At 41.8% G+C, this 22,904-nt stretch overlaps 1 protein-coding gene across 2 annotated transcripts in view; it reads left to right on the forward strand.

The window, feature by feature from the left end:
• The window catches only part of LOC117973525 (dedicator of cytokinesis protein 2-like), a 428,064-nt gene that overhangs the window by 325,946 nt on the left and 79,214 nt on the right, over positions 1–22,904 (forward strand). For both annotated transcript variants that reach the window (XM_059024351.1, XM_059024392.1), the window contains 5 exons: positions 2,753–2,847; positions 13,590–13,668; positions 18,577–18,677; positions 20,800–20,858; positions 22,521–22,669. In XM_059024351.1, coding sequence (XP_058880334.1) covers positions 2,753–2,847; positions 13,590–13,668; positions 18,577–18,677; positions 20,800–20,858; positions 22,521–22,669 — 483 coding nt within the window. The remainder of the gene's footprint in view (positions 1–2,752; positions 2,848–13,589; positions 13,669–18,576; positions 18,678–20,799; positions 20,859–22,520; positions 22,670–22,904) is intronic.

A 22,904-nucleotide genomic window follows, 5' to 3' on the forward strand; every position in this document is an offset into this window, starting at 1 on the left:
TGTATTGGCATAGTCAGATTCATAAGGATGAACAGTGCCATAGCTTAATAATGCACAGATTCGAGCAAATTAATAAAATACCCCAAATCCTGAGAGTGTAATTTAAAGCAATGGACAGATCTGAGAAGAATGCAATCAGCCCATGAAATCGTTGATATCAACCTAATAGTTACTGTAGGAAGTTCCTAATGACCCATCTGAACGGGATGACATTAGATGTCATAATGTCACATGATGTCACATTTGGTATCTGGTACTCAGCTCTCAGGAGGGACTGTCTGCACGAGTTCATCCCCCATCCCTCACTCAGGCTCAGCCTGGACCAGCTCCATCCACCAGCATCACAGCATCTGAGCCAGAACCTGCACATCTTATATGGGCCCATCTCTGAATCAATGACAAACACAAGGTGCTGTACGCTGACCAGGGCTCAGTCGACAAAGCACACGGGAGACGCAAGCACAGGTTTAAAAAGATTAGCTTTATCTGCAAAGATCATGAGTGCGGTGAGCCATGCCCCTCTGGTGTTTAGAATAGTAGATCTCATGAATAGCAATGCAAGACGTGCAGAAAGACAGCCACTCACACCGGATGCCAACGTGTACACTGGAAATTGTTCCAGGAGCATTCGCACAGTAACTCCAGCAGCATCCACACAGACTGCGGGTTTCCAGTCTTACTTATACTTTGAGGCTCTAGGTTGGTGCTCTGCTGTTGCTGTTAGGCTTTGAATTACTGAGAGAGTAGCATCACTGTGGAGAAGGGGTTCACTTCTGGGTTAGGAATATGCTATTTTTTTTTTGTGTGTGTTTGTTTAGTTGTTTCACAACCACTACCAAGATATTAACTTTTAAACAAAAACACATTAACACAAAATAAAGATGAGTAATATTTCAAATAAACATTATCGATAAATATTGCAGCCTGACACTAATCCTAATAAGGTTTACATCCCTATCAGAATCAGTGGTAAGATCAGATCCCAAACTTCCTTTAATAAATAAAAGTAGAAGACTCAAAAAGGTCTGGATTTAAAGCAACATTCCTCATTTCCATGTATCCTCTGTGACAAAGCTGTCACGCCACCAAGTGGAAGCACAGATCACAGCGCCAGAGCCAGGCTGACATAGACAGTAAAACCAATACAGGCTAACACAAAATCCCACTTCCAGTTTATACTACTAGTACAAAATATCCATTATATTTCCCACAGGTACGATCAACTAAATCCTGGTTAAGATGAATATTACTACCACATTTTGAGCAGGCATTGCCGTACCAGCTGTATAAACTCTTAGATTACTGCACAGCAGTATAAAGGTGTGGCAAACATAACTCTACTCAAAACTGCAAAGCATTCCAGTAGTAATACAGGAAGGATAGCTCACTGATATGTCCAGCTCTGTTTGTTTTTGTCAGTGCAAGTCACTGAAACTATTTCATTAGTTATCCTAGAGTAGCTTTTATACAAGTTTAAAGGTAGTGTTGATTGCGTCGCTTTGCTAACCTTTTTTTCTTATGCATTCATTTATCTGAAGAGTGCTCACAATGCACCATGCTTTGGATTCCTAGAGCTACACTGCCACTCCTCTCATAGAGACCTTAATATAAATGTCTCACAGTGGGTTTTGGGGGGTGCTATACTGTACTATATATAAAATATGTACCTAATGGAAGCAGAATATTCGTTACCTTCTTATTTCTCACAGAGCTGTCCCAAGCAAACCTTTACACTTGTCTTTTTTTTCACAGAATCAATTTATTCCAGCAGCCTATACAGCACTTTTTATAAGAGGAGCAACCAAGCAAAAGAACGGAGTTTATTATCCTTCAGCTCAGCAGCGCTGCCTCATAAAGAACACACACAAACCGCGGGTCTTTTACAGTTCCCATTACTAATTCATTGGTTTACTGTGCATCGGATGGCAAGCTCTCTTTTATGGCTGATATTGAGTGTACTTGAGTAACACAAGCCCCAGGACCTGCTCCATCTACCAGGATCCAGCATGGTGTATGGGGGCCGTGTGTGGTTAGAGGACTGCATGGATCTTGGATGATGGTGTAATGGGTTACCCCTAGCTGCTCATGTACAGTATGTAGCCTATTGTTCTGACATCTGTATAAGACATGCACTTAACCGCCTGTGTAGCGGGCAGTGTTGCATTTCCATTGTGTATTCTGACCCCAAAATCAGATGAGGTTAAAGGGCACGTAAGGACCTTTTTATTTTATTATGTTACATGTTCCCATGTGTTGCTACAACTGTTTACGCAAGGTGTGTGTATTGTTTTAATTTTTTATTTTTTTTTACATTTTGACCACTTTTTTAAACTTTTAAATTGCATTCCCTGCCTCAAGATGGCTTCCCATGTACCCGCAGGGACCTCTCAGAACTACATTTCCCATCATCCTCCTGCTCACTGGTAAATTCATCTCAGTTACATATGTGAGCAGGAGGATGATGGGAAATGTAGTTCTGAGAGGTCCATGTGGGTACAAAATTTAAAAAAAAATTAAAACAACACACACCTTATGTAAACAGTTACAGTTACTCATCAGCACACATGCAGATGAGTCTGCCTCTGTTACATAGTGGTTAATATGCTTGCTTATGGTCTAGTTTGCACCCAGCGACCGCCCCATTACACTGGTGTCATGGCCTGGACCTTACATACCTGCCGCACGCTGCCTGCAGAGCTGAGTGTTTGTGATGGAATCTCCTCCTCCTCAGTGTTTTCTGGTTCTTGTGCAGGACTTCCTGATGGAGACCTTCATCATCTTCAAGGACCTGATTGGGAAGACAGTCTACCCCTCTGACTGGATGGTGATGACCATGGTCCAGAACAGGTAGGGAACCACAGGGCTGGGGCAAGATGGATTGCATATTGTAATATAGCAAAAGCTTACTCTAGATCCAGTCCAGGTATTACATAGTGCATGGTAATAGCTATCCTCATTTCTCTGCGTAGGTGTAACCTAGCACGCTGATAGGACGCAGTACAACCACAGCAGCAACATGTGTACAGTCCCAGCAGCAAAGTAAATACAGTATTCTTTATTTTATTATGAACATAACCACCTGAGTTTATTTGCATCATTACACACATGTAACTGGATTCTGTCCAGTCTCTGTCCTCTGCTTACCGCTAAGGTTAACATAAGTCTTGACTGACTCTTGGGCCCTTATTAAAAAAAAAAAATGCAATCTGCACACATCCTACAGCAAGCAGCCTTCCCTGAGCTCTCTCTCCTACTGAGGTCAGCACAAACAGGGCTAAAGGGCTTCTGCTACCTTGCTAGGTATAGCACATCTCATCCATAATTATGAAACACTCGATACTGCTAAACTTAGAAATATGAAAAGAAACTTGGACGATGAGTCTTTCTCACTGTCTTCAACAAGCTTATTTTAGTATTTCTAAGTTTAGCACTATTGAGTGTTTAATAATTTATACAAGAGATGCTGTACTTAACATAGAGCACATGTGTTACAGACAGGGTTCACGTTATACACAGTGCGTTCCCTCAAAAGAACTCTGGTACCGTGGTAACCAGTGTGGAACAAATCAGCTCAAAGTGCTGGTCTCAGGGCTCAGTTGAATATATTTCTGAGGATATGTGCCTGTGCACAGTGTGTCCTCTGTGCAGTACACAATTCCACGATTATGTTTTTGAGCTCTTTGTATAATCAGATAAAAATTGACCACTGGCTGCAGGACTATCAAATCATGCCCAGAATCAGCTCCAGTACTATGTCTATGTCTGAACAAATTAGTTTTAATCAATACATTGATTTATAGCCCCTGGAGTGAAATACAATTAGATCTCATTAAGGAGGGAGTGCAGCTTAAATATTAGGAGACAGGACCAAGTCCAGGATATCTGCCTTTGAAACTCAGCGCCACAGAACTCATGTGTGTATAAAGAGTGGCTGTCCATGAAGGTGCTAAGCCTTACCACCTGGAAAATGGACTCAACCAGAACAACCTTAATGTAATAACTGTCCGGTTTTCCTGTGCTAATCAATACTACAGTTATTATTATTATTATTATTATTATTATTATTATTATTATTATTATTATTATTATTATTATTATTATTTATTTCTTAGCAGACGCCCTTATCCAGGGCGACTTACAGTCGTAAACAAAAATACATTTCAAGAATCACAGTACAAGTAATAATACAATTAAGAGCAAAATAAATACAATGACTTTGGTTCTAGCAAGTACAAGTGTGACAAAATACGATTCAATAACGGAGGAGTGTTTACTCTTCTACATCATCTGGGTGGATGAACTTCAATTGGATGATTCAACCCACGGCACACCTCTGACAAAATGAACTTCAATTGGATGATTCAACCCACGGCACACCTCTGACAAAATGAACTTCAATTGGATGATTCAACCCACGGCACACCTCTGACAAAATGAACTTCAATTGGATGATTCAACCCACGGCACACCTCTGACAAAATGAACTTCAATTGGATGATTCAACCCACGGCACACCTCTGACAAAATGAACTTCAATTGGATGATTCAACCCACGGCACACCTCTGACAAAATGAACTTCAATTGGATGATTCCATCCACGGCACACCTCTGACAAAATGAACTTCAATTGGATGATTCAACCCACGGCACACCTCTGACAAAATGAACTTCAATTGGATGATTCAACCCACGGCACACCTCTGACAAAATGAACTTCAATTGGATGATTCAACCCACGGCACACCTCTGACAAAATGAACTTCAATTGGATGATTCAACCCACGACACACCTCTGACAAAATGAACTTCAATTGGATGATTCCATCCACGGCACACCTCTGACAAAATGAACTTCAATTGGATGATTCCATCCACGGCACACCTCTGACAAAATGAACTTCAATTGGATGATTCCATCCACGGCACACCTCTGACAAAATGAACTTCAATTGGATGATTCAACCCACGGCACACCTCTGACAAAATGAACTTCAATTGGATGATTCAACCCACGGCACACCTCTGACAAAATGAACTTCAATTGGATGATTCCATCCACGGCACACCTCTGACAAAATGAACTTCAATTGGATGATTCAACCCACGACACACCTCTGACAAAATGAACTTCAATTGGATGATTCAACCCACGGCACACCTCTGACAAAATGAACTTCAATTGGATGATTCCATCCACGGCACACCTCTGACAAAATGAACTTCAATTGGATGATTCAACCCACGGCACACCTCTGACAAAATGAACTTCAATTGGATGATTCCATCCACGGCACACCTCTGACAAAATGAACTTCAATTGGATGATTCAACCCACGGCACACCTCTGACAAAATGAACTTCAATTGGATGATTCAACCCACGGCACACCTCTGACAAAATGAACTTCAATTGGATGATTCAACCCACGGCACACCTCTGACAAAATGAACTTCAATTGGATGATTCCATCCACGGCACACCTCTGACAAAATGAACTTCAATTGGATGATTCAACCCACGGCACACCTCTGATAAAATGAACTTCAATTGGATGATTCCATCCATGGCACACCTCTGACAAAATGAACTTCAATTGGATGATTCCATCCACGGCACACCTCTGACAAAATGAACTTCAATTGGATGATTCCATCCATACCACACTGAAATCATTGGATTGAACCAAGAACTCCATCTTGATTTGAACCAATAATGATCAATATTATTTTGAATATGTGGATACATGTATTTGATGGTATAAAGTTATTTAAAAATCAATTTGCCATTAAGCATATCAGTACAATGGATCTGACGTTTGAATGGGACGAGTAAGTCTGTTGTTCAATGCTAGGCAGGAAACATAAAGAAACATTAACTGTGAATATACTGCAGGAGAATCAGGAGCCAGAAACATTAACTGTGAATATACTGCAAGAGAATCAGGAGCCAGAAACATTAACTGTGAATATACTGCAGGAGAATCAGGAGCCAGAAACATTAACTGTGAATATACTGCAGGAGAATCAGGAGCCAGAAACATTAACTGTGAATATACTGCGGGAGAATCAGGAGCCAGAAACATTAACTGTGAATATACTGCAGGATAATCAGGAGCCAGAAACATTAACTGTGAATATACTGCAGGAGAATCAGGAGCCAGAAACATTAACTGTGAATATACTGCAGGAGAATCCGGAGCCAGGAGTTTACATTGCTTTCTGTTCTTTAGCTTAAAAGGGTAAAAGCTATGCAAAGAAAAAAAAGACATGAGCTCAAGTCAAGGCTGTTTCAATGTGTTTGAAATTACACAAATATGACCTAAATATATATATATAAGCGTGTCGTATTTTTAAATGTGCTTTGTGGGAGCAGGTGCATATCCACTCTGCATCCTCCTTCACTTTACCAAATGCAATACAAATCTGATGTGTGCTGACGTGCGCGGTGAGGAAAGTACATTTAAAAAATGTTTTAATCAATATTAAACCCATATTTTAATAAGCCGGTGGTGGTGTTCTGCTTCATCGCACCCCTTTTAGATATTCCTTCAAAATGGACTTTGTTCTCCGGGAAGCTTTGTGATCTAACTTTTAAATGATTCAATAAAAATGCAGTTACATGGCAGATTGTAAACACCTCCCATATATAATGCAGCCTTCTGAGAGGGACGCACGGTGGTTTTAAGAAAGGGGGTGGTTTTAAGTTGTTAGACATTAATTAAATGGAATAAAACGTGGCAGTTACTGAATACTAAACAAAGCGCTCCCTCAGTTGCCCTTGTTTACACAATTATTGAGCACCAATTTAATACAGAACGTGCTGTGATCAAACTAACTCAAACCCCTCGTGTGATCTACGGCCTCTCAGATTACATCTGGATATAATCCCATAAGCTGTTGATTTTATAACATTGCACCAATATTTAAATCCCTCTGTGCTGTGTGTACATGCGCTGCTGTCCAGCTCCCCAGCCCCCCTTTGCCATGGTAAAAAGGTTTGTTAATTAGGTTTCCCACTTTCCCCATGCTGGTACATTGCACACACTTTGCTTTGTAATTTAAACTGTGCTCTACGACATGTTTTTTCTCTGCCTTTACCATGGTAACCCTAGTTTGCCTATGCGTTAATCCGGCCCTGGGTACACCGCAGGTAAAGCTTATAGGGGGTCTGAATTGAAATCCTAATCCATTTCAATTCAAAGCGACTGGCTTGCTGAGGAGAGCCGGTATTGCCAAAGCTAATGTAGTACACCAAACAGCAGAGCCGTCAAAATAACAGGACAAGGAAATCCAAACATGTGATATCTTCTGCTTTTCAAATGAAATGGCTGTCAGGGTGCAAGCCAACGTGCAGCTTGGGCTGGATTTCTTCTTCTTTAGTTTCTTATAGTTAATCTTTGGATTCCTATCGAGAGGTTTGAAGATTATTTACTGAATGTCTTTCATAAAAAACCTCAGGGAATAGGTTTTGTAATTGAGCTGAATGGCAGCGGTATGAACTGTTCAGATCAATTGAATCGACCACACTGTATGAATGGCAAACCAACACCAAACTCCAGTGGTTCACAGACTGAAAAAGGGTTTGAGGAAAAAAAGCTTTCCCCCGAGCAGGGTGAGGAAAGGAGCTCCAGAGCTGGGAGAGACGTCTGGCTGCAGCATGTCCCTGCGTCAAGAAAGGGCACTCGTCTATCTGAGGAGACTGGCAGCAGCACCTGTCTCACCGCCATAGGAGGGCAACGACTCCTCAATTATTATTATTATTATTATTATTATTATTATTATTATTATTTGTTTATTTAGCAGACGCCTTTATCCAAGGCGACTTACAGAGACTCGGGTGTGTGAACTATGCATCAGCTGCAGAGTCACTTACAACTACGTCTCACCCGAAAGACGGAGCACAAGGAGGTTAAGTGACTTGCTCAGGGTCACACAATGAGTCAGTGGCTGAGGTGGGATTTGAACCGGGGACCTCCTGGTTACAAGCCCTTTTCTTTAACCACTGGACCACACAGCCTCCTCAATGATCTTGTAATTGCTTAAGATGCCTAATTAAAGCACAAAGCGGTCTGTCAGTGCCTATTGTTTCTATATCACTGATTACTGACCGAAAATTGCAAGAAAGTATATAATGGATAGAGGTGTTCTAATACATTTGCACACTACTGCATATTTTTAATCAAGATATTTAATTCAGCTTTTACAAGGGATCCCACTATCCACGTACCCACTTTCTGTTTGTGTTCCTGCCTCATAAACCCTGCTCTTCAGCATCCCAGACACTCTCCTCCTGTTTTTATTATAATTCACATGGTGCAGCAAGCTGAGTCCTCAGCTGGGTCCTGGTGTCACTTTATGAATTATTTTGACTGAGTCACACTCCTGCAGCACCACTGACTTACAATGCTTTACGCAGCCACTTCAAGCTCCACATTCCACTGACGCCACGTCTTTGCTGATCTAAATCAAGGGTTTATATCGTATGCTGTGTTTATGAACAGTTTCGTTCTCTGTATGGGAGAGGAATGTAGAACAACTAGAGGCTGCTGCAGACCAGTGTGTTCGGAATACAGTAGATGGGGCGTGATGCAAAGCAGGGGAGGTCAGACCACACAGGACACAGAATATAAAAAGAAGATATGACTCGCTTTTTATTTTTAAATGGCAGAATTATTATTATTATTATTATTATTAGTGGTAGTAGTAGTAGTAGTAGTAGTATTTATTTATAATTAAAGATTATTTCTATCATAAACATATGAAAAATATCATGCAGGGAGTATGCAGTCGCCTCCTTTTTTGACAGCTTTGTTTAGTTTGTTAATATTGTAATGGTCCCTGTAAGAGTTTTAAGTGCACTCATCTCTGGGAATGCCTTTAGTTACTGGTTAGCTCTGGAATGGCTGGTACAGTCTGAGACAGAGATAGAGGTTGGATGAACATCTGGTGCAGTACTAGGGACAGACAAGAAATGTGAACTGAGACTACTAATCGAGCCTTGTTTAGGTTGAGGTTGTTGTGCAGGAGGTGTGTCGTATGAAACTGGAAAATAGGTTGGAGTATGTGTAGAGTAGTTCTGAAGGTGCTGAGTAACTCTGTGATTGTTAACTGCTGTCCAGTCCAAGACTACCTTTGCACCTCTGGATCAGAACATCAAACCATACAATCTTCAGTGTCTAGGGGAAGCACATCTTTAAGTGCATCCCTGTATACCTGAATGCACTTGCTTGTCTCTAGCATACATTGCAGGTTTGAGATTTGATTTCAGCTCACTTTGCCACACGTTGCATTCCGCATCTATAAAGAGCAGCAGTTCAAAGCTTAGCTTAACATTTTGCAGCTCCGCAGATAACTGTCATTAGCAAACAGTGTGGAGCGCTGTCTCCGTTCGGATATGGGTTTTTCTTCTTCTCTGCATTCGTTTCAATGAAACCTCGGCATGACCACTCACAGCAGGAGTGGATGAGCGGCAGAGAGATAGAGAGGGAAACTGTGGGAGTCTTCACAAAGAATGAGCAATGTCAATGTGTGAGCAAGAGACCCCCCAGCTCTCCCCACGAGTTATACAACAAAGCCTTGGTGAGCAGGAAGCAGAGCATCGACAAGAGGGGACATGCAGGGATCTGTCTCCGCTTGTTCCTCTAGCAATCCTCCCTCCTCTTTGTTTCCAATCTCTTTAATCAATTACCCCAGCCGGGCTCTCTCCTGTCGACCTGCACTCCCTCAGAGCTCATGCCTACCTGACAGGACACTCTAAATACCTTTTGTCAAAATAACGTAAACAACCGCTTTTAGTTTATAGCACCTGCAGTGAAAACAAAATCAAATAAAAAAATAAGGTACATAAGAACATAAGAAAGTTTACAAACGAGAGGAGGCCATTCGGCCTATCTTGCTTGTTTGGTTGTTAGTAGCTTATTGATCCCAGAATCTCATCAAGCAGCATCTTGAAGGATCCCAGGGTGTCAGCTTCAACAACATTACTGGGGAGTTGGTTCCAGACCCTCACAATTCTCTATGTAAAAAAGTGCCTCCTATTTTCTGTTCTGAATGCCCCTTTATCTAATCCTCTGGGTCGACATTGTCAATACCTTTTAGAATTTTGAATGCTTGAATCAGATCACCGCGTAGTCTTCTTTGTTCAAGACTGAATATGACATTTTAAACCAGGAATAATTCTGATAGCTCTTCTTTGCACTCTTTCTAGAGCAGCAATATCCTTTTTGTAGCGAGGTGACCAGAATGGAACACAGTATTCTAGATGAGGTCTTACTAGTGCATTGTAAAGTTTTAACATTACTTCCCTTGATTTAAATTCAACATGCATGCATTTCCTTGAATCCCTACTGTGTTCAGTTTGAGAATTAATCTTTTATGCGGGACTTTGTCAAAAGCTTTCTGGAAATCTAAATAAACCATGTCATATGCTTTGCAATTATCAGTTGTCGATGTTGCATCCTCAAAAAAATCAAGCAGGTTAGTTAGACACGATCTCCCTTTCCTAAAACCATGCTGACTGTCTCCCAGGATAATGTTACCATATAGGCAATTTTCCTTTTTTTTTATTATAGTTTCCATAAGTTTACATATAATAGAAGTCAGGCTTATTGGTCTGTAGTTACCTGGTTCGGTTTTGTCTCCCTTTTTGTGGATCGGTATTACATTTGCAATACTAGGGTAAAATGTAGGGCAGCAGTGTGGAGTTGTGGTTAGGGCAGCAGTATGGAGTAGTGGTTAGGTCTCGGGACTCTTGACCAGAGGGTTGTGGGTTCAATCCCAGGTGGGGGACACTGCTGCTGTACCCTTGAACAAGGTACTTTACCTAGATTGCTCCAGTAAAAACCCAACTGTATAAATGGGTAATTGTATGTAAAAAATAATGTAATTGTATATAAAAATAATGTGATATCTTGTAACAATTGTAAGTCACCCTGGATAAGTGTGTCTGCTAATAAATTATTATTATTATTATTTATTTCTTAGCAGACGCCCTTATCCAGGGCGACTTACAATTGTTACAAGATATCACATTATTTTTACATACAATTACCCATTTATACAGTTGGGTTTTTACTGGAGCAATCTTGGTAAAGTACCTTGCTCAAGGGTACAGCAGCAGTGTCCCCCACCTGGGACTGAACCCACAACCCTCCGGTCAAGAGTCCAGAGGCCTAACCACTACTCCACACTGCTGCCCTATTATAAATAAATAATAATCAAGAACATTATTTTTATGAAGTGATTAACACAGGCGTACATGCTTATTCCTCAATAAGCCATGTGTTTTCATTTAGTTTATATTCAATATGAATCTACACTTGTCATTTTGTAGCTGTTCAGTTGTGAGGGGATTTAGCCCAGACAGAACAGCTAGAGGGTGTAAGCATCTGAATCCACCAGGTTAAACCACATCAACAACATCACTAAACAGAGCCATCGTGATGCAGTGACTATAAAAAAGAATTAAACAAAGAAATGCCAAAACATACATTTATTTTTTATGACTTAATTTATTATTAGTAGCAGTATTATTATTGAACTTAATATTAAAGTATGCAATATGTAAAACACAATATGGCTACTTAAACTAATTAGCCTTAAATTATACACCCAGGCGTGTACTGAAATTAGCTAGCTGCTTAACATACCACAATTTGCATTTTTATTCCAACACTTAGCAAAGTAAACATTTTGTCATATGTACTAAGAGAAAATATGTTAATGAAGACAGCTGCAATATGCTAATTTAAATATGTGTTGCATCTTCTTAGTGAGCTCTATAGCATTATACATTACGAGAGTCATGTGACATTGTTCAAATAATTAGCGGGAGTTGAGTTGTGGTTTGCTGCAGCAGAGGGTAAATAAATGAATCTCCCTCCCGACCTGTGAGGGCGCTGTGTAAAGGGAACAGAGTGCCCTGGACTGGATGACCTGACAATTCATTCCCAGGGTTAGGTGGAAGTCGGCCATCTAGAAAGGGGGCAGTGCTGCAGTACACTAAGTCATCGCCCCAGTGGGAAAGTGATGTGGCAACCGTGGACTGGAGGAGAAACGGCTGCACTCGCTAACCAAGGGGGCATGACTGACAGTACAAACAGGAGACGTAGCTAGGTGATCCATTCCTTTGTTTATGGTTAAGGTCAAACCGCCAAAGGACAAGTATAAAGTAACCGTGCGTGTTTTCTTTGTACTGTTTGTTATTTATTATATGGCTAATGCGATCCTGAGCTGTCAGGACAGGCCAGCACAAACCCGGACAACACTGCACTATTGTTCACGGATGAATTGTATTTGCACCACTAGCACTAACCTCACTCACCCTGGACTTGCACTCGTGTTTGTGTATTGCGTGTGTTTAAATGCTGTGCTTATTATTTCAGGACTGAACCCCGTGTTGGGTACTGCCAGTCCTCTATTTATTATTTACTGTTGTCATCAGACTATTGGATTACAAATTCAAGCCACAATTTCACCAGTACTTTGTTGTCTGTTGTTATCTTGAACACTGCATCACCTCTACACCTGCGCACTGCAACCCACCTTCCCACAGGCATATACACCCGTTCATTTTACAAAACTAGAACCAAATAGCTAAGAAACATCACGTGAGTTCACTTGCAAAGTCAAGTAAATGCTTTTGAAAATATGAACCAGTATGTTTAATTTACAGTGCTCAATCACATTGGATTGAACGTCACTTCAAATAGAGCACTGCCAGTGTGAATATTGTGGATGCTAGAACTTGACATTCTGTGAGCTCTCAAACCACGTGGTTTTAATAATCATGAAGAGATGATTGTTAAGGAAGCTCTCTGTGAAACTCTCCTCAAAGAACTCTATCAGCTGCAAATTATATTTGTATGAAGAGGCAGTAAGTGAAAGGCTTTCTGGCGAAAAGAAAAATAACACATTCTGCCAAAGGACAAAAGCAATATTTTCAATCCTTCTCAAAAAGCAACAGACTCATTAAAATGTGACAGGGTGATACAGCATGCAGGCTGATTTACATGAGGAAATGATTACACAGTGATTCGGGTTGCAGGCAGGTACAGTACAATAGAACAACACAAACAGCCTGTGTTTTTTGAACGTGAGCAACAAAAAACAATGAGAAACACATTTGACATTGAACTGTTCAGAAACAAGGCTTCATGAAAACACATTTCTGATAGATTTCTACAGGTTCATTCTCAGATTCAGACAGTACTGCAAATGCCATGATCTAGGAGCCTTAACAAACCTGCATCCAGGTGCATGCAAGAAAATGAAATCTGGTGCTACAGAAGGTTAAATAAATCTGCTTGCAAACCATACTGTACCAGGAGCAAGTGAACACAACAAGCAAATCATAATCTGAGCTGCGACCCTGCTGCTGAGAAGCTGCCAGGTCACATCCAGTCAGTTAGAAGATGTAGTGGTGTTTAGAGGGGTCAGGGGTTTGAGGGGTAACAGGTGACAAGAGTGACCGTAGTGTAAGTGTGAGCATCGGCCACAGCATCCTCCTTGATAAATTGTGCCAAACTGCATTTCTATGTAGGTGTGATGACAGCCTTCTCCTCTTCCTCTCCCTCTCTCACTTTCTCAAGGGTGTTCTGCCGAGCAATCAACCAGTTTGCTGAGACTCTCACCCAGAACTTCCTCCACGGATCCAATTTTGAACTGCAGGTGGGTTTCACAGAAACATCCAAACTTTTCAATGTCCAGCAGATGAACTTGGGAGTACTTGGAAAGGGGGCTTCATTGAAAATTTGTGTGTGTGTGTGTGTGTGTGTGTGTGTGTGTGTGTGTGTGTGTGTGTGTGTGTGCTAATGAGTTAACATATTATAATCCGGATTTCAAACCCTTTTTTTATCTGAAATTGAAGATGCTTGGGAAGTAACATTTTGGAAAGCACTACAGGTTTTTGTTTCCCAAAACTTTTTTTTTTAGCATTACATATTTTTTTTTTATCAAAAGTAAGCATTTTTTTTTAGTTGCATTGCATTATATTACATTCATAGTCAGCAGTTATTTGGTTGTAAACTTGTTGTAAAAGGGACAGCAGCGTTCGATTCACTGTGGTGCATAAGAGGTTAGGAAGCCCAGAGAAAGCCGCAGAAGGCGGGCGTGGACGTACTGGACCACACGAAGCGGCAGCAATGAAGAGTAGAGAAGGTCTGAGCGAGCCTCAAGGGGGTTCCCTCATCGGGTGAAAAGTAGAGAAGGTCTGAGCGAGCTTCGAGGGGGCGCCCTTATCGAGTGAAAAGTAGAGAAGGTCTGAGCGAGCTTCGAGGGGGCGGCCTCATCGGGTGAAAAGTAGGGAAGGTCTGAGCGAGCTTTGAGGGGGCGCCCTTATCAGGTGAAAAGTAGAGAAGGTCTGAGCGAGCCTCGAGGGGGCTCCCTTATCGGGTGAAAAGTAGAGAAGGTCTGAGCGAGCCTCGAGGGGGCTCCCTTATCGGGTGAAAAGTAGAGAAGGTCTGAGCGAGCTTCGAGGGGGCGCCCTCATCGAGTGAAAAGTAGAGAAGGTCTGAGCGAGCTTTGAGGGGGCGCCCTTATCGGGTGAAAAGTAGAGAAGGTCTGAGCGAGCCTCAAAGGGGCGCCCTCATCGGGATAAAAGTAGAGAAGGTCTGAGCGAGCCTCGAGGGGGCTCCCTCATTGGGTGAAAAGTAGAGAAGGGCTGAGCGAGCTTCGAGGGGGCGCCCTCATTGGATGAAAAGTAGAGAAGGTCTGAGCGAGCCTCGAGGGGGCGCCCTCATTGGGTGAAAAGTAGGGAAGGGCTGAGCGAGCCTCGAGGGGGCTTCCTCATCGAGTGAAAAGTAGAGAAGATCTTAGTGAGCCTCGAGGGGCTTCCTTCATCGGGTGAAAAGTAGAGAAGGTCTGAGCGAGCCTCGAGGGGGCTCCCTCATCGGGTGAAAAGTAGAGAAGGTCTGAACGAGCTTCGAGAGGGCGCCCTCATTGGGTGAAAAGTAGAGAAGGTCTGAGCGAGCCTCGAGGGGGCTCCCTCATCGGGTGAAAAGTAGGGAAGGTCTGAGCGAGCTTCGAGAGGACGCCCTCATTGGGTGAAAAGTAGAGAAGGTCTGAGCGAGCCTCGAGGGGGCTCCCTCATCGGGTGAAAAGTAGAGAAGGTCTGAGCGATGGTTACTTTCACTGTGTCCTTGAGGTCTGGAGCACTTCTGCTCTTTGATCCAGCTATACCCTTAATTAATTAGATGAACTAATGTAACCTTTTTCCGGATTCACAGGGGTAGAAATAAGACTCATAGTCTTCTTTCCATCCCTGTGTTCATAATCTCACAATTATTAAATGGTACCTATAAAACCTGGTAAAAAAAAAAAAGCATAATGTAACGCTGTTCACGAAAATGAAATTCGATTCCAGATTTATAAGAAAGGTTCTGTTCTGCCTTCCTTGTTAAAATCAGTTTGCTTTGTAGAACATTCAGCCTTTTATCTTCTGTTACATAATTCAATTCTTCAAACTGAGTATCCCCTGTCGTTTTGTTTTAATCAAATAAGCATGCAGCCAGGATGTGCAGGCATTAAACAAGCAGGATCTAAAGCACTGGTGTCAGTCATCTTTTGAAATTTCTGAAATCAAACGAGCAAGATGGGCTGAATGGCCTCCTCACGTTTGTAAACTTTCTTATGTTCTTATGTCAGACCCAGAAGAGAATAGATACACAGAGACAGAACTGGGGTCTGAAAAGCGCTGCGGCGCGTTTTAATTATAAATAAACAAAAGATTTGAACAAAACAAAACACAAAACAAACGGCATGGTGGCCAAAACAAATAGACAAACAAAACAGACACGAAATGAAACAAAACAAGTATTGTGCTGTTGTGTAATCAGCACGCGTAGCAATTGTTATGTTTAAGCTTTTAATTTCTCTTTCACTCACGTCTCGTTCCGCCTCCGAACACACTCTCCATGTTCAGCCAAAGCTGCAGTTTTTTATATTGTGGCCGAGGGATTAACTGGCTATTAATTACCTAGTCTACCCCTCTGCCACATTCGACACAGGGCTTCTCATATGCTCGCTGCTGGCCACGCATTCTCATGATTTTATCTGGATGGGGTATTTTAACACCATCCAGGCTGTCAAACAAGAACAATAAAATGGCATGTTTTTACACACAAACAATACATTTTAAATAACAATGCCATAGGAAATCGGAGAATCTATGTGAAAAGAAAGGGAATAGTGATACTCACTGTGGAGAAATATAGTACTAGTACTATACATAATTAGATTTGGTACCAAGATGAAGTTTAGTGATGTTAAATAGATGATGCTCTCCACTTCCATAATAAGCCCGCTAATGAGCATTGATCAGGCGCAGATGCTGATTAGCTGTGTTGATTGATTGGGTCTCTGGTATTTTATTGAGTTGGAAAATGCACAACATTGCAGAGCGAGTAAATCAGTGCAACACAAACATCGATTCTGTCCAATCAGTGTGCGACGGCTGGATGTAAAAAGTACATTTAAAGACAGTAACAGTCACTGTTTTGCTATTTTAATGATGTACTCATCAGCTGAGAAAGCAAGGATGTTGTAGCTAACCACATTTTAAAGGTTTACTATCAAAACATAAACTAGATGTCAGATGTTTTTCTTTCATAATTGTAGTGATTCTCTGAGAGAGAACAAAGCAGAACATTTACAACGTGTTCTGAGCTGCCAGTAAATCACCCCTGTGGAAATACCAGGATTAATACACAGTAGGTATTTCAATCTGTCTTTGTTAAACACTTTTTATTGACTGTAACAACTTAAAAACCAGCCGTGATATCCCCTGATTTAAAACCAAGTTAATTGACATGTTTGCTAAGCTGATCCAACTAAAGGTGTGATTTTTCAATGACAACATCAGTGTGGGTTACCACAACCTTGCCCAGACTGCTTCCTGTATGTGCCCAGTACAGACGACACAGGGGGACCCGGTTACCTCTAAACTACACAGCACCACACTCAGGTGTCGCTAGAGGAAGCAGGTCCGTGTTAAACAGCTCCGCTTGTTTTGATTGCTAGAGACTTGGTGTTGAAGTAGCCTCTTGTAAGGAAACATTAATCTTCCATAATCTCAGAGGGAGCTATTTCACTGCGGCTGAGGATTTGACAGGAGTATACATTTTGCTATCAGACACCTGGGTCTCAGTCCATAATGCATTCAAAAGAAACCGTTTCCACAAGACAGCTTCTGAGTTTGAAATGATGCTGGCGGGACAAGCAATAAAAGCAGCTTGCTTGTAAAAGCATTGTCTGCCCATCCATTTGTCTCATTCGATTATGTCATTTCTTTTATTTTTTCTTCTGTATCTGTGTACAGCTCCTGTCGTTCTGAAAAGGTATTGACCCTGGTGTCTTGTGTAAATTCCAATGCACCTTATTCCCAGCTTTACATTTCCACTTGCAGAGGCTAAGTTACCTCTTGCTAGTTTGTAACCAGTGCAATTGTTTAACTCACCTGTGAAAATGTGCTTCAGCTCTGGCTTCACAGGCCCTTCAGCCTAGCTGTGCTTGTACGGGTGTTACCACTATAGCTTGTTGAACCCAAACCTTTTTAAAGTCAGATCTTAAAGGATTCCAGTGGCTCGGGATCGACAGCGTGGCTCGATAACAGTTCTGTTAGAGTCGTTTATAAAATGTTATGGATGACGGAAGCATCTATAGCAATCGCATGATCACCGATTGCTCTGATCTTTGAATTGCCTGTTTTATAAGTGCAATGACACACTACAGGGTGTGCCTCACCATGCCCCAGGGCTGCAGTGGTTGATTTACTGTTTGAAATGCAGCACACCCTGGGTCACATGGGGTGTTGATATTACAGTGTATCACCATGGGTCGGCACTTCTTTTCAAAAAGGGGCAAATTACTGGTAGATATCCATACGCCACCAGAATAATAAAAATAAGAAAACATACCATTATACACCTGGCTGAGTCGGCGATACACAGACCTTAGATCAACAGCAATGCATCTCCTTGCCGATGCAGGTCTCAAAGCACATAATGTCTGTCCCTGTGGAGTCACGTCTTCTCTTGCACTCCCTCAGACAAGAACAAGGAAAGCAGCAAACAAACAGCAGGCTCCTCCAATTAGCTTGCTGCAGCTCAACCTGCTGTTCAGAATGACAATCTAGATGCCTGTACATCTTCAAAACTGCACTTCCAATGGCAATGATTAATTCAACAGCTATAGATAACTCTTCTTGTTTTTAATCAATTCAATCTCTATAAAAATGTGTTTTGCTTTTAGTTATCTTTTTTAATGCATTTTTGTTTTTTAATTTTAAAAAGTTATAAAGGACAGTTTCTTCTTAGGGCAGTCTTGGCAGAAGGATATTTGATAAAAGAAATTCACTTTTGTAGTTAGTTAACCCATTTTCTAAGCGCAATAAGGCACTTGTGGGTGTGTGTTGTACTCTGATCTCACCACTTCCCAGGAGGTTGAAGTCACTTTCGTATGTTCCTATTGCATTACTCACCAGACGAACTGGCAGCATGTGTATGTTGGTCCCATGCATTTAGTGTTCTGTTCAGAATGTTCCCTCTCTCATTCCGTGTGTCTGTGTGTTCTGTATTCCAGCTCTGGAACAACTACTTCCACCTGGCCGTAGCCTTTCTCACCCAGAAGTCTTTGCAGCTGGAGAACTACTCCCACGTGAAGCGCTCCGCCATCCTGTACAAGTGAGTGTGTCTGTCAGCCACGAATCCCAGCTACACAGCCCAGCCTCAGTGCTGCTCTGCCCATCAGAAAGAGGCAGCAGAAACCAGTTACAGCACAGAGTAATCCTCTGGGCATCATAAGTGACCATTTGGAAGGAAGCAAAATAAACACTCATAGAACATTTACCTTTTTTGCTTGGTTTGCACATTTGGAAACAATTTACAATAAGTGTGTCTAACTACACTGTAATTAGACCATAATAACACAGTCATAACAAAGATGCTTGTGTAATTACAGTGCAACGTTCTCACTCCAAACCACTTTTTACTAAAGAAATGTTGATTTTTAGTAGGGGTAGGCATCAATATGAAAATTGTATCTTGCACGTATTTCGCTATTGATACTATCGAAGTCTTCCAAAACACAGAAATATATAATATCACAATTGCAATATAATACATATAGACGTTAACAGATATTTACATAATAAAAGCAATAACTTACTTTAACTTAGCTTTGCTTCACAATATCCATGGAGAAAAACAAGGTCTTGTTATATTGTTTTACTATTCCATGCCACATCAGCCACCTCAAAACCGAAATATTTATATACTTCACTGTGCAGGCCTGCCAATCCGGAAGTAATTTAATCTGCTCTGCGTATAAATGCAGGACACATCTAAAAGTATTAAGTACGGTGTCATGCTGAATGTTGCATTATTTTGAGATGTGTTTTGATGTTTTAAAAGTACATCTCATATATAATACAGAAAGTTCACATTTAAAAAATACATTAATAACAGGGTAAGTAAACGCATAGAAAAAATGCAATGAACCACACTGAGGCATGCGCATCTCTCACAATAATCCCAACAGTGCTTAATGCACCACACTGAGGCATGCGCATCTCTCACAATAATCCCAACAGTGCTTAATGCAGCATGCAAATAGCATGCAGTACCTTGCGAGTACGTTCTGAATGGAAGAAAAAAAACATATATACATATATCAAATTATTTAAGACGATTTTCCTGTGTATTATGTTTCTTGTGTTAAGTTTGTTTTTAGGTGTGCATCCCTTTAAAAAGACGGTCCTGTTTCTTAATTAGTTGGTGCGCGCACTTTTTGACAGCAGGATATAGTTTCCAGTAAGACTGGCCGGTGAGAGGAAACAGGTGAAGAAACGGGAGTAGAGCACACGAGAGGGAGGACACAGGTTGTGGATTTGTTGCTTTTCTAGATTTATAGCTATTGAATGTTTGAAATACATTTGTTAATCGGGTTCTTAGAAAAAGAAAAACGCCAATCAATGGAATACAATGGTTAAATAATACTTTAATGTGTGTGGTGTCTGCCTACCAGACTAACAATGACTGGCATGTTTGGGGTTTGTTGTATCTTAATATAAAATAAACGTGATTATACTGCGTTTGTATTTTTAGCAGGATTAGCAATACAAAGAATGTCTCTGCTAGCGGACGTGATTTTTTTATCCCACGATATCGCGATGTGGAAATTATCGATATCGAACGATATCGATAAAAATATCGATATTTGTGCCCACCCCTAATTTTTTCTATTAAGTATTCTAACAAATACCGCGGTCAACTTTCTCGTAGGTCAAGCGAAGCTAGCCAGTTTGAAATCTGCAAGAACAGGCTGTCCTGCGCTGGTATAGATGATGCTGTGTGTGTTTTTAGAGTCCTGGTTGCAACCAGAATTCATTTATTACAGTATGGTTCAAGATATGGATCATTTTAAGATAAGGTGGTGGTGCATTGGAGAGGGAGTGTGTGGGGTGGGTGAAGATTGCAATTTCATTTTTCATTTTTAAAAAGATAACGTGATTCTATCACTGTTGCTGCCCTTTGTGTTTTAATCATTGTTGCTGCTGTTTGATGGTGTAGAATGGATTGGTGTTGAATATTTTTTTCTGTTTCTTATAAACAATTTTTTTTGGTGTTTCAATAAAAAGATTTTAAAATTCAAATTCTCATTCTCATTCTCATTCTCATTCTCTCTCTCTCTCTCTCTCTCTCTCTCTCTCTCTCTCTCTCTCTCTCTCTCTCTCTCTCTCTCTCTCTCTCTCTCTCTCTCTCTCTCTCTCTCTCTCTCTCTCTCTCTCTGTTTTTTCTCCTGCAGGTATGGTGATATGCGAGAAGCTCTGGGTGGTTCAATCAGGGACATGTGGTGCAATCTGGGTAAGGCTCCAGTGCATTTAGGCAGGAGGCCTGGGTAAGCAAACCCACACAACACAGTGCAGTTCAGAGGCAGATGCAGAAAGCTGTACTGAGGGAGGAGTCTAAGTGACTGCTGGGAGACAGCCTCCTGTGGCACCAATGCAATATCACCCAGTCTCTAGATCATTATTATTATTATTATTTATTTCTTAGCAGGCGCCCTTATCCAGGGCGACTTACAATCGTAAGCAAATACATTTCAAGTGTTACAATACAAGTAATACAATAAGAGCAAGAATACAATAACTTTTGTTCAAGCAAAAGATTCCACTTCCCAGCTCTGCAAGCTGCCACATGCTCGCCTCCATCATGAGTCCTGTCTGCCTGTGCTGTTTGTCAAAGAATGTCGACACATTGGCAAACGTTTCGTTAGTGCCTTCATCAGTGAAACGTTTGTCTTATATACTGAAATTGGCTGAAGTGACTCTAGAAATCCAATCTACAGAGCGTGAGCAGAGTGTTTGCCATTGCCTCTACTTATACGTTGAATATTGTCATGGTTGTTACTTTGGTGAAATGGAGGACACGAAAAAGATTATACTAAATCCAAAGCGCTTTCATTGCTCGCAAGTACAGTGTGCAGAACAGGCAATACTGCTGTGGTAGAACAGATACCTGGGTGCTGTAGCTACAGCACAGTGCATCGTACACAAACGTCCAAGTCTTGAGCCTTCAAGCAACCAACTGACTCGACACCTCAAGTGCTGTTGGTTTTGAGCTCTCCCCGCTGTATCTTGTTGGAACCAAGCTCTGTCACAGGCAAGCCAGCAGGAAGGGCTGGCCCAGATATGTCACTATAACAAACAGTGAGTGCAATTATCTCAGCTTCTAACATCTGACCAATTCACAATCCAGAAGATGCATGGCTAAAGGGTAACTAAGCAGACCTGTAAATCTTCTGACAACAGCCCTGCAGAAAATACCTTTTGCCTGGCTGATTTATGTGGCATGATTGTGTCAAGCACTACCCTGCGTCCATAAACTGACATTAATTAACAATCTGAGCCAGAATGATTGCACGACAATGAGGAACGAGCTGTGGCTGTCTGGAGAATTATTCACTGCTGAAGCAAAGCATCCCTGAGGGCCAGCGTTTGAGGTTTCATAATTCATTATTTTTATTTTCAAAATGAGCTTGATATCATTGGTGGAGGAAGTATTCATTCACATGCAAATTATCTTTCCATGATAAAGACATTTGAATGCGATGTGTGCGGACGTGACGTGTCAGATTTGTCCTGTACTGGTGTTTACGAGATTGTCTTTATCCCGATCCTGGTGGGGGGCGGGGGGGGGGGGGATACTGCTGTGATCTGGGCAGGCAGGATACTGCTGTGATCTGGGCAGGAGGGATACTGCTGTGATCTGGGCAGGAGGGATACTGCTGTGATCTGGGCAGGTGGGATACTGCTGTGATCTGGGTAGGCGGGATACTGCTGTGATCTGGGCAGGCAGGATACTGCTGTGATCTGGTCATGCGGGATACTGCTGTGATCTGGGCAGGGAGGATACTGCTGTGATCTGGGCATGCGGGATACTGCTGTGATCAGGGCATGCGGGACACTGCTGTGATCTGGGCAGGCAGGTCTTCTCATGACAGTGCATGTGTGTGTTTCTTTTCAGGGGAGCACCAGATCTCCTTCATCCCTGACCTAGTGGGCCCGATCCTGGAGATGACGCTGGTGCCTCACGTGGAGCTGCAGCGCTCGACCATCCCGCTATTCTTCGACATGATGCTGTGCGAGTACCGCCTCACCGCCAAGTTCAGCTCGGTACGTCGCCCAGCCGCCATGCAGCATTCACTTTACACCGGGTCACGTCCGCTGCCAAGTGGATTAGCACACAATGAAATAGATTACATAAGAACGTGAGAAAACCCACACATGAAAGGAGGCCATTCGGCCCTTCGGTGCTTGTCCAGTTCCTAGTAGCTGATTGATCTCAAAACTTTGACAAGTTGAGCGTCAGTAACATGACTAGGTACCCCAAGTCATACTCTCATACCTT

The sequence above is a fragment of the Acipenser ruthenus genome, chromosome 1, assembly GCF_902713425.1.
Source record: "Acipenser ruthenus chromosome 1, fAciRut3.2 maternal haplotype, whole genome shotgun sequence".
Lineage (NCBI taxonomy): Eukaryota > Metazoa > Chordata > Actinopteri > Acipenseriformes > Acipenseridae > Acipenser > Acipenser ruthenus.